At 37.6% G+C, this 17,259-nt stretch overlaps 2 protein-coding genes across 12 annotated transcripts in view; both read left to right on the forward strand.

Moving 5' to 3' along the window:
- Positions 1-17,259, forward strand: part of MBTPS2 (membrane bound transcription factor peptidase, site 2) — a 103,977-nt gene that overhangs the window by 14,458 nt on the left and 72,260 nt on the right. For all 11 annotated transcript variants that reach the window (XM_045471823.1, XM_045471826.1, XM_045471824.1 and 8 more), the window contains exons 5-7: positions 884-1,011; positions 9,028-9,146; positions 10,052-10,232. In XM_045471823.1, the coding sequence (XP_045327779.1) occupies positions 884-1,011; positions 9,028-9,146; positions 10,052-10,232 (428 nt within the window). The remainder of the gene's footprint in view (positions 1-883; positions 1,012-9,027; positions 9,147-10,051; positions 10,233-17,259) is intronic.
- On the forward strand, positions 899-5,406 carry YY2 (YY2 transcription factor). Its single transcript, XM_045471828.1, has 2 exons — positions 899-1,011; positions 3,329-5,406. Exon 2 carries the CDS (start codon positions 3,390-3,392, stop codon positions 4,536-4,538), a length of 1,149 nt encoding a protein of 382 aa, XP_045327784.1. The 5' UTR covers positions 899-1,011; positions 3,329-3,389; the 3' UTR covers positions 4,539-5,406.

Below are 17,259 nucleotides of genomic sequence, written 5' to 3' on the forward strand. Positions count from 1 at the left end.
AGTATATTTAGGGGATGGTTTTTTTGGAGTAGCTGTTTGGTCTTATGAGGCTGTTAAGTATAATTCTATTTTTAGAGACTGAATTGATAACAAATGGTTCTCTTAAGGACAATCTGAACATTATGGATATTTAGGTATACTTATTTTAACATCAATAGGAATACACTTAGATAAACCTCCACTTTTGTTTATATTAGCCAAGATAAATATATTTAGATACTTTACTTGAATTATATTTTCTGTTGTGTTCTTCTCTGAAAATAATTCAGAGTAAACAGTTGAAGTGTTTTCCATTTAGTTCCTCATGGAAATATTAACCATTTCTTTTTATTTTATTTTTTTTTTAATTTTTTTTTCAACGTTTATTTATTTTTGGGACAGAGAGAGACAGAGCATGAACGGGGGAGGGGCAGAGAGAGAGGGAGACACAGAATCGGAAACAGGCTCCAGGCTCTGAGCCGTCAGCCCAGAGCCTGACGCGGGGCTCGAACTCACGGACTGCGAGATCGTGACCTGGCTGAAGTCGGCGCTTAACCGACTGCGCCACCCAGGCGCCCCATTAACCATTTCTTTTTATATGTGACTAATTTCAAGTTATGTGTTCAGCATACTGGTTTCTAAAAGTTTTGAAGTTTTAAGTCTATTTCAGAATACCCTTATTTTACAAAATGCAATTTCGCAGATAACCAAACTGGTATGCTGTTGTAAAATTGTGAGATAAATATATATCATATATTTGGGTATATTTTCCTTGACTGTCTAGAGAGACTTGTTTTTTAACCAAGAATTTAAATTATAGTGGGAAGTTTTAAGATTAAATACATTATTAATTGGAAAAATGCAATACTAGTAGTAAATTCCTTTTTTTTATTTGATTTCTTAGGGAACAAGTTCGATTTAATGGCTTTGGGATCTTTCTCTTCATTATTTATCCTGGAGCATTTGTTGATCTGTTCACCACTCATTTGCAACTTATATCACCGGTCCAGCAGCTAAGGATATTCTGTGCAGGTAACAGACTTAAATTTCTTTATTCATCTGTGTGTTGTTATGGAAAGTATTCACATCACAAATGAAAACATCTCACTTTTTGGTTGATAAATTCAGCTTATAAGATTCTCAGTCAAAAGTAATAAAGCAAGGGGCACCTGGCTGGCTCAGTCTAAGGAGCATGTGACTCTTGAGCTCAGGGTCATGCGTCCAAGCCCCACATTGCATGTAGAGAATACTTAAGTAAATATTAAAAGAAAAAAATAAAGCAAAATTATTTATACACTCCAGTTTCTTCAGTAAAAACAACAAATTATTTTAAAAAGGTTGAAAGTAAAATTAACAGAATATACCATGCAAATGTGAACAGAAAATATGACTACATTAAGTTAGTTAGACATAGGGGGTCACTTAATAATCATAAGGAGTGTAATCCACAATGAAAATGTAATCATTGTGAATCTTACTGCATCAACTAACAAACTATCAAAACGAAAATGGAAAGGTGCAAGAAAAAAAAACAACAAATTTAATAAAGGAAGTTAATCTCATCTCTCAACACATGGCAGTAAGATGAGAAGTCAGATCATCTAAACTAATTAGTAAATTAAAAATCAATAGATATGTCAAACCCTATACCATGACAGTTTCTTTTCAAGTGACCATGAAACATAAAAATTGACCAATTTAATTCAAAACATAATTGTTTTATACAATTATACTACATACATACATACATTTATACTACATAATTGTAGTATATTTAAAAGTGATAATGAAATAATGTGTAAAGTTTTGCTAAAAGGAAAAGTCACTCCCTTATGTAGTTACTATGAAATAAATGAAAATAAATGTTAAACATTCAACTGAAGAAGTGAGAAAAGAACTATAAAATAGTTAAGAGATGATGTCATTAATAAAGATGTAGGTAGAAAATAATAAATAATAATAATAAAAAAATTTAAATATAAGAGGTTTGGGGCGCCTGGATGGTTAAGTGTCTGACTTCGGCTCCGGTCATGATCTCCCGGTTCGTGGGTTCAAGCCCCACATCGGGCTGACTCTGTGCTGACAGCTCGGAGCCTGGAACCTGCTTTGGATTCTGTGTCTCCCCCTCTCTCTGTCCCTCCCCTGCTCACGCTATCTCTCTCTCTCTGCCTCTCAAAAATGAATAAACATTAAGAAAATTAAAAAATAAAAATATAAGAGGTTTTTTTGAAGAAAAAAAGATTATACTGGGAGAAAGCATCAATAGAATTTATAGTCAGATTGGGGAATGACAACTGATACAGAGAAAATTAAAACAACTATTTTAAAAAGTGTTCTTTATTCATCTCTGCAAAAAACTTTCAAAACCTTGGGTGATTACTGAATATAAATGGCGTAAACTCCAGAGAACAAAGCAAAAAATCTCAATAGCCTAATTACAATGGGAGAAAATAAGAAAGTTGATGAGGAATGCCCCCAAAAGTTTCATAGGGGTAATTCTTTCCAATCTTAAAGGAAAAGGTTTTTTTTTTTTTAATTCCAATTTAGTATAAACTTTTCAGATCACATGGAGAAGGAAACTTAAAAAAAAATTTTTAAGCTAATAGAGCACTGATACAACATCTTGGAAAGTACCATAAACTCTACCTATGGTGTATCTAAACAATAGAAGGATGGTTCAACATTAGGAAATCTATTTTAAGGTGGTAAACATTATTTACCATTGGGGGAAAAAGAAATCCTCTTCTCAGCAGGTATCGGACTGAATAACAAAATTCATCATCCATTAATGGCTAAAAAGCAAAAATCCTTAGTAAAGGTTAAAAATAGCTGGATACTTCTTAATGGTTAACACTTGAAAGTATTCCTATTAAAGGATAAGGCAAGCAATCCCATTATCAATTAACACTGGTACTGTTAAATGGTCTCTAAATGTGGGTCAGTACAATAAGAGAAAAAGACAAAAATAGTATAAAGGAGTAAGCCTTTTTTTTTTTTAGATATTGTTGTATGCGTTGCAGTGGGTGGGGGGGAGGGAACAAAACATGAAAATCAACGGAAATGTAGAAAACTTCAGGGAAGAAGCTGGTTACCGAATTAATATTCAAACAACAGCGTGGCGTCGGGGGTGGGGGGAACGTGTGCGTGAGGGCTGGAGCGTCCACGAGTGCGTGAGTGTGCACGTGAGCACGCACTTGCTGGGGCGCTGTGAAGCGCATGCGCTAGTGGCACTCGGAAGCCCCCGCGGTCTTCCGCGTTCTCGGCGTCCTCGCGTCCTCAACGGCTTTCGCGGCTTCCGCGGCTTTCGCCGCAACCGTCGCTCTGTGGGGCTCGCATTTTTCTTTCTCAGCCTTATCCGCAGCCTTCCAGTCGCCACCTGCTCTTCCAGGAGCCAAAACCGCTGCCGAGCCATGGCCTCAGAGGACTCTCTGAACATCCCCCCAGAAAATTCAGAGTTACTTGAAGATATTACAGAGCTGCGCCAGATCCACGTGGAGGCCGTGCCTGTGGAGACCGTGCCTGTGGAGGCCGTCCCTGTGGAGACTATGTCGATGGAAACCATGACAGAGTACGAGATTACCGACGGCAGTTGGGTTCACGGAGGCCACCACCAACCGCCTCTGATCGCGCTGCAGCCGCTGTTTACCAGCAACTCGAGCCAAGGAGACCACGACCAGGACATAATCATGGTGCAGACGCAGGAAGAAGTGGTGGGCTACGAGTCAGACGACCTGCAGGCCAGCAGCAATTTCGAGGACCAGGTGGTCATCCCGCTCGGTGAAGACGACGATTTCCAGCAGACCCTGGCTTCCTTGGCAGCTTCAGCGTCGTCGTCAGCGGTCAGCCACAGCAGGAAGCGCAGCAGCCAAAGCAAGAAGTCGAGCGGTAAGAAGAATTACACTGATAGTGAGGCCCATGGGGGAAGTAGCAGCTCTGAGATTGGCAGCGAGAAGTGGGAGCAGAAGCAGGTGCAGATCAAAACCCTGGAGGATGAGTTCTCCATCACCCTGTGGCCCCCAGATGACCAAAGAGACCAGGAGACAGGGAAGATTGAGAAATCAGCTCCTGATTATTCAGAGTACCTGACAGGGAAGAAGCTTCCTCCTGAAGGACTACCTGGTATTGATCTCTCAGATCCTAAACAACTAGCAGAATTTACTAAAATGAAGCCAAAAAAAAAAGAAGATGCTCTAAGAACAGTAGCTTGTCCTCATAAAGGTTGCGAGAAGATGTTCAAGGATAACTGTGCTTTGCGAAAACATCTGCACATCCACGGTCCTAGAGTCCACGTATGTGCAGAATGTGGCAAAGCCTTTGTCGAGAGCTCCAAACTAAAACGACATCAGCTGGTGCATACTGGAGAGAAGCCCTTTCAGTGCACATTTGAAGGCTGCGGAAGACGCTTTTCCCTGGATTTCAATTTGCGTACACATGTGCGAATCCATACCGGAGACAGGCCCTACGTGTGCCCCTTTGAGGGTTGTAGTAAGAAGTTTGCTCAGTCAACTAACCTGAAATCTCATATCGTAACGCATGTTAAAAACAAAAACAGCCAGTGAGAAGGGAAGACCCTTCTCAAAGTTGGGAAGTGTCTTCCAGGAGCATGATTGAAAATGAATATGCCACTTTTGTGTATTGTTTGTAGGAAATAATATTTTTATTGGTTCCTGTATAAATAAGGGTCATGTTTTGATAGAGCAGTAAAAATAAAAGTAAAAAGTAAAATATATATATTTAATATATATACCTTTATATAACATTGTTAGGGTGCTATATCTTGTTCTGTAATATTATTTGAAAAACATGGTGTTTTGTAACGTTTGGTCCCAACAAGGATAATTTATGAACCTCACATCAAAAGATGGTTCTTTATACAACTCTTCTAAAAATGGGACTTCTTTTCACATTTTTTAAAATATGAAGTTCACCTATTGCTCACAAATTTTTAAAGTTGTGTATTTTCCAAATGTTCATATTTATAGTTTTAGGAATATGTTTAGTAATTCTTTGTATGGTTTTTCTGAAGGTTGATAACTTTGCTTGGAATAGATTTTCTTTAAAACAATGAACAGTAACCTACATGAAGTATTTTCCTGTTTAAAAAAAAAGTTATATAGGCTTTGTTTGCTATCTTAATTTTGGTTGTATTCTTTGATGTTAAAACATTTTTCATAACTATCTTTTAGCTGCATTGATTTATGTAGTATTGAATATTAGATGTGACTTAATAGTCAAATTCAATCTATTTTAGTCATTTTATTTCCCCAAAATACTGCAGGTGGTGTTTAGTATAACTTCTTTGCACGTTCAGAGAGTGGTACTTAGTTGTAGAATGTATTTTGTATGTATTGACTTTTAACACTTGATAACACTTTTTAACATCTTGTGTAATAGAAGAAGCAAAAATAAAATAATCTGTTCCAAAGATGGAAAAAAAACTTGTCTGTGTAAATACCATAGCTAGAAAATAAAGAAAATGGGCAGGTTGTTAGTGGCATCAGGTGAATAGAGGCTAGGGATGCTGCTAAACATCCTACAATACACAACAACATGTTCCCCACAACATAGAATTATTTGGCTCAAAATGCCAATAGTGCTGTTAAAAACTCCTGTTCTAGAAAAAGTAAAAGAACAAATACTCCTTTGGTATACTTATAAACAAATCATTAATGGACAACACGTTGTTTAAATAAAGGAAACGTGTTGTACCACCCTTATTGCCACTTAGTCATCATGGGCAAATCTAGAATCCAGAGGGGTGATCTCCTATCAGCTGCATCCCTGACAAGTCCCTGACCAGAGATAAGAGGCTGCTCAGAAAGTCAAGAAAGCACGCTGTTGTTTGGGTGGGAAAACAGTATGGTCTGTGCTATGACTGTGTGGTGGGATTATCCTAATAAGGGAGTGATGGTGAGAGTGCAAGCATCTAGGCAATCCTGGTAGAGCTGGGAGAAAGCTGAATTTAACATAAACATAACAGTGGCAAATGTAATAGGCTAGGGTTGTGGGGGGAGGGGTGGAAGATGGATAATTGTGAAGTTGTGTTGGGACCAGCTACTTGGTGGGGCAGTGGGGAGGAGGGCGGTTATAGCTGTATCCCTAAGTTAGTTTCACTAGAGAGTAAATTCCACTAGGCAAAGACAAGTTTTTAATTTTGTTTTTTTTTTTCAAATGAAGCTATGAAAGCAATACAAGAGAACCCTAGGTGAGTATCTTCTATAATTTTGAACTGGGAAAGGCTTAATGCAAAGGAGCAATTTGACCATACCAAAATGTAAAATGTCTGCATAGGCAGAACTATAAACCAAGCCAAAATACAAACTGGGGGAAAAATTGTAATTCTCTTACAAAGGACTAAATTTTTCAATATATACATTCAATAATGATACATACAAATTAGTAAAAAAAAAAAAAATGTAAATGCGATAGATAGAAATAGTTCTCAGACAACAGAAATACAAATAGCCTTTTAATAAACATGAAAGATGTACAAGCTTACTCAAATCACAACAGATTTTACTTTTCACCTAGCGGATGACAAAGTCTAACATATTCCTAGCATCTAGGGTTATTTACAGGGTAGGGAAACATGCCAGTTATGAGAATATCAATTAATGCAGACTCATTGGAGGTCAATTTTAATGCACATTGTTTTTGACCCAGCAATTCCATTTCTATGGAATTTTCCATACCATCACAGATGCATACTTAATTAGATATATAACAATATAAACAAAGCTGTTTATTGTAGCATTGTATGAAAAAGTTAAAGCAGCCTATGTTATCATTAGTAGGGAACCTTATAAATAAGTCAATATGTTTTAAAAAATGAATTACTCTGTAATGGTTATAAGAACTGGGCATTCTGATAAACTAGTAAAATAATGGATGTAAGAAAATTAGTAAAGTACTAGATGTAAGAAATGGGATAAATAGAATATGCAAATAAGGAAAAAGTCCAAAGTTCAAAAATGTAAAATCAAAATACAGTTTCCAGTAGATACTTTGATACAATTGGTGTATTTAAAAGATCTCTCTCTGTATAGAACAGAAAAGATTATTTACCCATAATGTCCTGGACTAGAGTTGCCCTGGATATTTCTGGAATTAAAACAACTTACAACACTCAAAAACAAAAAAAAAGAAAAGAAAAGAACATCTTAACAGTATGAATAAGGTACATGAAACTTGTCTTGGGTATCTGCTGTAATTAAAAATAACAATGGCTTAAACTCTCATACAACATTCCAAATGTAAGTAGTTCAGCACTGAAATGTTAATTGTGTTATTTGGAGGACTCAGGCTCTTCTGTCTTGTTAGCTCCCTATTCCCAACATGCAGCTTTTGTGTCATAGACTCAGGCTTGTCTCTATCTTAGCTACATTCCAGCCATAAGGACAATGATATCCCCATCACCTCCACTCATATCCTGTTAGTCAAAGCAGTCATATGGCCGAACTCAGATTCCTGCAAGTCTGGGAAATGTCTTTAGGTTACATTTCTATCACTATAAAACATTGGCTCTCAACCACTGGTGCTGTCACCCTCCTGTAGATGTTTGGAATGTGTGGGGGGCAGGGAGCATTCCTTGGTTGTCTCAGTGAAGGGAGAGTACTAATGGCATTCAGTGGGTGGGAGCCAGAAAGGCTAAATATCCTGGGGTGCGAGGGACAGACTTGCACAAATAAGAATTGCAAGGTTCAGAGTGCTAGTAGAGCCCCCACTCTGCCCCATGAGAAAAACTGGTACAAGAAGGAAAGGATCGGTATGGGGGAGGAGGATATCTAGTGCTATGCTAGTGATTGTTTAACCCCTGGCTCTGGAAGGGAGAGTGAGGAGCTCTGATATGTAGCATTTGCTGGTTTCTGTGGTATAATTACTCCTGCCATGGCCAATTTTAAGGTACCAACCCAAAGTCCCTGAAGGAGGAATTAGGAAGAGATGTACACAGTCTGTGCTGTGGCAAGCTGGCAGGACCAGCCTCCAGCACACCACTGGGTTCACCTTAACCATTTCTGCATATGATAGAGATGGTTATAGTCTGTGACATGGTGTAAGATACATACTCTAGTTCATCAATAATAGTCTCCTTAATAGTTTAATTCTGAAAACAATCTTTTTCTGAGTACCATTTGGATTTCCTTTATATATATAAACATATATATGTGTGTGTGTGTTGAAATTTATTTTTTTCCATTTTATTTTATTTTATTGATATAATTTATTGTCAAATTGGTTTCCATACAACACCCAGTGCTCATCCCAACAGGTGCCCTCCTCTATTCCCATCACCCACTTTCCCCTCTCCCCTACCCCCATCTACCCTTAGTTTGTTCTCAGTCCTTAAGAGTCTCTTATGGTTTGCCTCCCTCCCTCTCTGTAACGTTCTTTTTTTCCACTTCCCCTCCCCCATGGTCTTCTGTTAAGTTTCTCAAGACCCACATATGAGTGAAAACATATGGTATCTGTCTTTCTCTGCCTGGGGTATTTCACTTACTATAATACCCTCCAGTTCCATCCACGTTGCTGCAAATGGCCAGATTTCATTCTTTCTCATTGCCAAGTAGTATTCCATTATATATATAAACCACATCTTCTTTACCCATTCGTCCATAACCCAGCTCAGCAAGAATGTTTTTTATTTAGTCTTAACTTTTATTTGAATAGCTCTGAAATTTTTTTCAAAGATCACAAGTATGTTTTGATTAATAATGTGTATGTTTTCTGAAAAGAGAATAAAGTGAGTAGAAATTCAATTTATGTTTTATATGTATATTAGAATATAGATTCTCTTAATGTTAAGTCATATTAGTATGTCGTCTTCTTAATGTGGTATAAACATGCTCATTTTACATTTCACTATCTGAAATGGAAGGGGCCTCTAACTGAACATCTGTCTGCTGTACTAGTAAGTAGATCTGTCTGCTTCGCGGCTTCTTCTGGTTACTTCAGTAATTTATCAGAATGCCCAAGTGTTATGAAGTCCAGATACCTAGATCATTCTTGCCCTTGGTTGAGCTGACTCTTTTTTTTTTTTTCTCTTCTCAGGTATCTGGCATAATTTCATCCTTGCACTCCTAGGTATTTTAGCTCTCGTGCTCCTCCCTGTAATTCTCTTGCCGTTTTACTACACTGGAGTTGGGGTGCTCATCACTGAAGTTGCTGAGGTAAATAATGAGGATTACTTGGGGCATCCTTTTACCAGATTGTGATGTAACACAGCATTTTATGATGTCAGGAACTTTTATTCAAGTTCTCATATACAGAATGCTCAGTTTTTCCTGAAGAAATTGCTGTCATCCTTTTAAATTGAACAGAAAGTTTTGTGGAAGACATTGGCTTTTTAAAAATACTTAAATTTGTTTCTGTTCTGAGTTACAAAGATAGTATCAATGTTTTCTACCTGTAGTTTGTTGATAAAATGCATCATTTACCTTTACTGTTTATTTTTATAACTGCGCTTTTGAGACAAATGTCCTTACTCCTAAGTAAGAAGATTGAAACCTAGGCTAGCCAGCTGGAACATTTCATGGGAGTTAAGTAAATGTCTTCAACTCTGTATTTCACTCCCTTAAACAATAATTACTGCAATGGCATCAAGTCTTCTGTTGAGGCTTTCAGAAAAGGAAAATTACCTTTGTGAACAACTGACTCACATATTCATTGTGCTGTGGTATTGTCTGTATGTTTGGGACTGTGTTTAGATAAGGACTTGTCTTACAATTTTATCCACCGAGGATATACAAGATAATGAAGGCATTCTGGTGACTACTTTCACAAAAAATTTTAATAAGCAGTTTGGGAAAAACTTTATCATTTTAATCTTCATAGTTGGCAAGTGGGGTTTCTTCAGTTGTGAAAAATTCAATTAGAGAAGTAGGAAAAGTAACTATAATTGTTAGGTTGATTTTGTTAATGTTCTAGGACTGTACATCTTGGATTCAAAGCTGGATTATTTTCTGCATTAGCCAAAATATTCTATTTAATTAAATCAGAGTCTTTAATTGTTTGGTCAGATAAATCATAGCTTGTCTTCATATATTATCTGATTTGGTTGTACCCTCTTCCCAAGGACTCACCTGCCATTGGACCCAGAGGCCTTTTTGTGGGAGACCTTGTCACCCATCTACAGGATTGTCCTGTTACTAATGTACAAGATTGGAATGAATGTCTAGATACCATCGCCTATGAGCCCCAAATTGGTTACTGTATTAGTGCATCAACTTTACAGCAGTTAAGCTTCCCAGTTAGAGGTGTGTATATTTCTTCAGTATAATATCATGTTTCAGGGGCGCCTGGGTGGCTCAGTCGGTTAAGTGTCCAACTCTTGGTTTCACTTCAGGTTATGGTCTCACGGTTTATGAGTCCAAGCTCCTCATAAGGCTGTCAGCACAGAGCCCACTTGGGATCCTCTCTTTCCCTCTCTCTCTGCCCCTGCCCTGCTCACTCACTCTCTCTCTCTCCCAAAATAAATAATAATATTTTAATAATATTCTTAAATAATAACATTAATAGTAATAATAATATCATGCTTCAAGCAGCAGTACTTGGCCATTCACCAATTCTTAGCCCATGTCTATAGATTTATTTTGTTCTAATTTTTTTAAATAAATCAGTAAAGTAATAATAGGCACAAACTAGTATCTTGGTAAGTTGGATACTAATATTTATATATTGTTCAATGTCTAATTTCATAATATCATATTTGACTTTCAAGACTCTAGTATCTAATTCTTTCCACATTCAGAAGAACTTGTGTTAAGTCAGCATTCAAGCTCAACCGTAACCAATTAACTAAATTCCAGTAATTAAATACTCCCATGCTATATGGATAGTGTCATATCCAAAGCTATTTGGGGTAGAGTTATTTTATGTGGCAGGCATCCAGAGGAAGTCATGTTGGTATCTGAAAATATCCTCTGAAGTCAGATCTGTTGTTCTGTGTAGCAAGCGACAAGATGAAGCAAGTTTATTCTCAGATGCTCCCAAATTTATTTTGAGTTCTTTCAGCTCTGAAAAATCAGCCTCCCAACTCTTTATATAAAATCATGGGGCCCAGATTATTTTGAGTGTTTAAAAACAAAAATTATATTCACGGATTATATCTTTAGGTCAAGAAATGCCCTGGAATGCTTGTCCACATCTACTGGGGTTAGGAAATATGATAAATAATCAGGAATAACTTCACTGAAGTACTATGTACAACAGTGGCAGAGTAATAAGAATTGATTTAAAAATTTTTTTTCAAATATAATCTTTCATATATTACCCATTTTTAAGAACTTTTATTACTGTAAAAACTTTTCAAACATACATAAAAGTCAAGAAAGTAGTAGAGGAGTGCCTGGCTGACTCAGTCGGAGGAACATGCTACTCTTGATCTTGGGGTTGCGAGTTCGAGCCCACACTGGATGTAGAGATTACTTAAATAAAACTTAGGAAAGAAAAGAAAAGTAGTATAAATGGAACCTTATACATCATTCTCCCAGCTTCCGTAATTATCAACATTTTTCCAGCTTTTACATCTAATTATCCCACTTTTGAGGGGAGTATTTTTAAGCACATCTCAGGCATCATATCATTTCATCCATGAACTTTAGCATGTCTTTAGTACATGATGACTTTTTAAACATGACCACAGTACTATTATTCACACCTAACAAAATTAGCACTAATTCCTAATATCTAGTCAGTATTCACTTTTCTCTAACTACTTTTTTTTTAATTTTTAAAAAATATTTATTTATTTATTTATTTATTTATTTATTTATTTTGAGAGACAGGGGAGGGGCAGAGAGTGAGGAGAGAAGAATCCCAAGCAGGCTCTGCTCTATCAGTACAGAGCCCAACGTGGGGCTCAAATTCGCAAACCATGAGACCATGACCTGAGCTGAAATCAAGAGTTGGATCCTTAACTGACTGAGCCACTGAAGCGCCCCCTTACCTGCTTTTTTTAATAGTTGATTTCAAGTTGGATGGTATGTCTTTTAAGTGTCTTTGAGCTTGGAACAATTCCCCCTGGTGTTTTTTTTCTTTTTTAGGGTTTTTTTTTTTTTTTTTTTTTTGAGAGCTCATTTAAGAAACTGTCACTTGTTTTGTTGAACTGCCCATATTCTGGATTTGTCTGGCTCTGTATTATGCTTATGATGTCATTAACATGTTCAGATAGCCTCCAGATTTTCTATAGATGGTCATTAGGTGTAGACACTTGATTAAATTCAGGATCCACTTTTTGAGGGGGTGAAAATACTTCATAGGTGGCGCTCACTACTTCCTATTGCATCATGTCAAGAGGCACCCAATGTCTAGTCTTCTCCCTTGTGGTAATGTTAACATTGTTCAGTGGGCTAACCTGATTCTTTAAGGTTGAAATATTTATACTTTTTACTATTCTCAAGAGCCACTTAGCATCTTCCCAAACATTTCAGATGATGGAAGGTTGGTATATGACCTGTAATGTGTTCTTCTCTGAGAGAAATGATCCATTATTTCACACTTCTTAGGTCCTTTATCATTTTCCTCCAATTTCTCTAAATTTGGTGTAATATGTATTGAATTACAAAAGCCAAACTGACCCAGTAATCAAAATTCTCTCTAGTAGAATTGTTTTATTGTTTTATTTAGGACATCTGCATTTCAAATGTTTAAGGTTTTGCCCCTTTCCTGGCATACAAAATGAAAATGAAAATTTTCCTGGAAATACTCTGAAACTCTTTTCTTTCCTTTTTTTTTTTTTTAATTTTTTTTTTAATGTTTTATTTATTTTTGAGACAGGGAGAGACAGAGCATGAACAGGTGAGGGTCAGAGAGAGGGAGACCCAGAATCTGAAACAGGCTCCAGGCTCTGAGCTGTCAGCACAGAGCCCGACGTGGGGCTCGAACTCATAGACCGCGAGATCATGACCTGAGCCAAAGTCGGCCGTTTAACCGACTGAGCCACCCAGGTGCCCCTCCTTTTTTTTTTTTTAACATTTACTTATTATTTTTGAGAGAGAGAGACAGAGTGCAAACAGGGGGAGGGGCAGAGAGAGAGGGAGACACAGAATCCAAACTAGTCTCTAGGCTCCAAGCTGTCAGCAAAGAGCCCAACACAGGGCTCAAACCCACGAAGCACGAGATCATGACCTGAGCCAAAGTCAGATCTTTAACCAACTGAGCCACCCCGGTGCCCTTCTGAAACTTTCATTGTCAGCTTTTTGAGTATTTCACTGTTATGTATTTGGGAGGTATTTGTGTTAAAACATAAAGCAGATATTACTCTTTCTATTTAATAAAAAAAATCAATCCCAAAGTAATTCTTCAATATCTATTTCATCTCCTTAGGAGTGACTGTATTAGGATACATGTTGATTTTATATGATGACTGTTGACTATGTCTGATAAACCTGTACCTCTATTTAACCATTTTTAGATGGAGTGAATACATTTAGCCAGTTTATAGGAATCTTAATGACTGTAAATTTAAATTAAATTAAAATATATACTAAATTAATTCAAATGGCAGACTTGACCACTGAGGCTGTAGATATTTTGAAGAAAACTACGGATTATGGTGCCTGGATGGCTCAGTCGGTTAAGCGTCTGACTCTTCATTTCGGCTCATGTCATGATCTCACTGTTTGTGGGATCAAGCCCCACATCAGGCTCTGCACTGAAAGCATGGAGCCTATTTGAGATTCTCCCTCTCTCTCTGCCCTCCCTCCCTCTCTCTCTCTCTTCTCTCTCTCTCCAAATCAATAAATAAACTTTTTTAAGAAAAGAAAGCTATGGATTAATAGTATTTTATATGTATCTAGGTACATTTTTTTATCCTTAGTTATAAAGAGAGGGAAAAGATACAATTAAATATGGTAATACAAAGTGGGCAATAATCCGAAAGTGATTCATGTTCATTTTGGAGTGGACTTTAGTATACATAATTAAAATTCTAGAAATTTACACCACTGCAAAAACAATAAAGCCACCTTGGAAAAAAGATCTGACCCTGGAAGTGCATGTAAGCTGTCCCAACCAATTGTTTCTGGCCACTTACCTCTCATAGGTGTATTATCAAGTTGTTTAAGATATAATTAAGCAGACTGGATGTTCTTCTTAAGATTTTAACAAGTAGATTTTTGTCAAATTAGATTTTTTAACGTTTTATTTTTTGAGAGACAGAGACAGAGTGTGAGTTGGGGGGGACAGAGAGGGGGGAGACACAGAATCCGAAGCAGGCTCCAGGCTCTGAGCAATTTCTGTCAAATTAGAAAAAAATGTGGTTAATCTATGATATGAAATTGTTTAGACCTGCTTTTCTTCTGTTAATCCTTTCCTTTTTGATTTTTAAACATTAACTCACTAAACTACAAATGTCACCGACAGAGGTAAGGCTGGTTAAATTCCACCTCTTCCCCTGGTACATGGGGCCAGCCTAAGGAGCTTGTCCCATACACTCCTTGGAGATTGAATGGCCTTTCCAGGAAGCCCCAAAAAAGGACACTGGGTCAGGACTTGGAGCCCATTGCACCTGAAATAGATCTCTGATCTCATTCTGGGTCAGAACAGAAAACAAAACTTTACCCCCATTCATAGTAAAGCCTCTACTTTTACAATTGCTGCGTGTCCATATGCCACTTTGTGATTTGAGTGGAATTGAAAGTTACAGAAAAGAACTAGTCTGGCTCTTTATTTGGAACTATTTTCCTAACAAGTAGCTTGCATCCTCTTTCTTTAGTTTGAGAGGAATCCTTCATTTCATATACACATAAAGCTAAATTCCTTTTTTCTTTCCTGAAAGCATTATCTTGAATAAGAAAGACTGTACTCAACAAGTCCAGCATTTGAACTAGGTTTCCAGGAGCATGAGATTGAAAACTAAAAGCAACTGCTCCCTAAAAAGAAGCTTTGAGCTCAGACTCAGCCATCCCCATTGAACAGCCTATATTCCTATTCAGAGGAGGTGAGGGTATATCCCTGTAACTGCCTGGCAACAGGAATAATGTATTCCTGTCTTATGTATCTATACATATGTATCTATAACTGAAGTGAGAAGAGACCCTTCCCCACCTAGTTTAAGATAATAAAAGGAAACTTCCAGGAATCCTTTCCATGTATTTTGAGTACTCAGATTGTTTTTATGCCTAATCTTCTCTACTGTTTGGGGAAAAGTATCTGTTTTTTCATTGTGAACATCAAGTTATGATCCAAAGTTCTTTTGCTATCCTAAATTGAAGAGAGAATGTGTGTATATGTGTGTGTGTTTATAATTTTTTTTAACTACTTATTAGGTGATGCTGGTATAAATTCTATAGAACTAAGAACAAATAAAGAGGAGGGGCGCCTGGGTGGCTCAGTTGGTTTAGCATCAGACTTTGGCTCAGGTCATGATCTCGTGGTTAGTGAGTTCAAGCCCCGCGTCGGGCTCTGTGCTGGCAGCTTGGAGCCTGGAGCCTGCTTCTGATTCTGTGTCTCCCTCTCTATCTGCCCCTCCCCAACTTGTGTTCTGTCTCTCTCTGTCTCTTAAAAATATAAAAATTTTTTTAAAAAGAATAAATAAATAGGCTTGCCTCCCTGTGTTGGAGCTCTAACTACATTTATATATTTAATAAGCTAGGATAAGAAAATTATTCAGTTCATTTTAGTAATAGAGAAAGTAGTGGGGACTGTGAACTATACATTGAAAAAGGTTCCAGTCTTTTCCTAAAACTAACCTCAGGGCGCCCCAGCGGCTCATTAGACGTCTGACTCTTGATTTTAGCTCAGGTCATGATCTTGTGATTCCTTAGATTGAGGCCCATGTCAGGCTCTGCACTGACAGCACAGTGCCTGCTTGGGATTCTCTGTCTTTCTCTCTCTCTCTGCCCCTCCCCTGCTTATGTGCACGTGTGCACTCTCTCCCTCTCTCGCTCTTTCAAAATAAATAAACATTTTTTAAATAAATAAAAAAATGAAATTAACCTCTGGTGGGTGCCTGGCTGGCTCAACTGGAGCGTGTGACTCTTGATCTCAGGGTTGTAAGTTCAAACCCCACATTGGGTGCAGAGATTACTTTTAAAAAATTAACCTCTGTTCTAGACTATGCTTTGGAGGCTAAACTATTTCTACAACTATCTTAGGACCCATCTTAGGGTTCATTCAGAATATGCAGGTTCTCCCTATGGTAGAATTATGAAACTGATCTGTTCTTGAATTACCTAATTGTCTCCCAGACTGAGAGTTAAGGGAGAAGTCTAATCTTTCAGAGTTAAATTCAACCTACAAATGCCTCTGGGACCTTTCAATGCAATCTTGAGTGCTTCTTCGAAAGTAGAATTGGATTGGCCTGTCATGCTTAGTAAAAAAGTACATACGCTAATATGAGAATTGTCTGTGGCATCCCCATTTATAGGTTAAGAATCGAGTTACAGAAATTGACTTAGCAACTTGTCCTTTAATGTGACCCAGTAGAAAATATTCTAAAATAAAGTTTTTTTTAACATAGAACTTTTTTTTAATTGATAAACAGAGAAATATCAAATTTACCTCTCAAATGACCACAAAATATGTAACTCTTTATTGGAAAATTCTGTTTGTCAGGAGATATTTACACTTGTGAGGATGGCCACAGCCATGGATTTATGTTTTAGTTAGAGTAATCATCATAGGAAGAAGCCATAACATAAAGGTTGCAAATTGGTGGTAGCCCAGAGACCAAATCCAGCCTTGGCAAATGTATTTGGTCTGGCTTATGTGGTATTTTTTTAAAAAAATTTTTTTTTCAACGTTTATTTATTTTTGGGACAGAGAGAGACAGAGCATGAACGGGGGAGGGGCAGAGAGAGAGGGAGACACAGAATCGGAAACAGGCTCCAGGCTCTGAGCCATCAGCCCAGAGCCCGACGCGGGGCTCGAACTCACGGACCGCGAGATCGTAACCTGGCTGAAGTCGGACGCTTAACCGACTGCGCCACCCAGGCGCCCCGTGGTATTTTTTTATATTAGATGCCAATATTTAAAATTGAAGAGGTTTCACATTAAAGTCCAGATTTCAGATTTCTCTTGGAATAAAATCAACAGTCCGTGGAATCAAGCCCCCAGGTTGAGTGCCTGGCTGCTAATCCCATAAAGCAGGGTATACATTTTCTAATTCATCGCAGTCCCTCTACTCCCTATTTTTTTCCCCACACACTATCTACTTCATTTATTTGAAACCTGCTTGGCCTGTTTTGGCATTTGTGTTTCCGTACATGCTGCATCAATAGTGATATCAAATTCTTGACTTTAAATTCTGTATTGTATATATTCCTCCAAGAAAAGTTAGTG

Source organism: Leopardus geoffroyi, chromosome X (genome assembly GCF_018350155.1).
Source record: "Leopardus geoffroyi isolate Oge1 chromosome X, O.geoffroyi_Oge1_pat1.0, whole genome shotgun sequence".
NCBI classification, from domain to species: domain Eukaryota; kingdom Metazoa; phylum Chordata; class Mammalia; order Carnivora; family Felidae; genus Leopardus; species Leopardus geoffroyi.

Coding starts and splice junctions, on each gene's coding strand:
- YY2 (XM_045471828.1), top strand. CDS start 3,390: ATGGCCTCAGAGGACTCTCTGAACATCCCCCCAGAAAATTCAGAGTTA.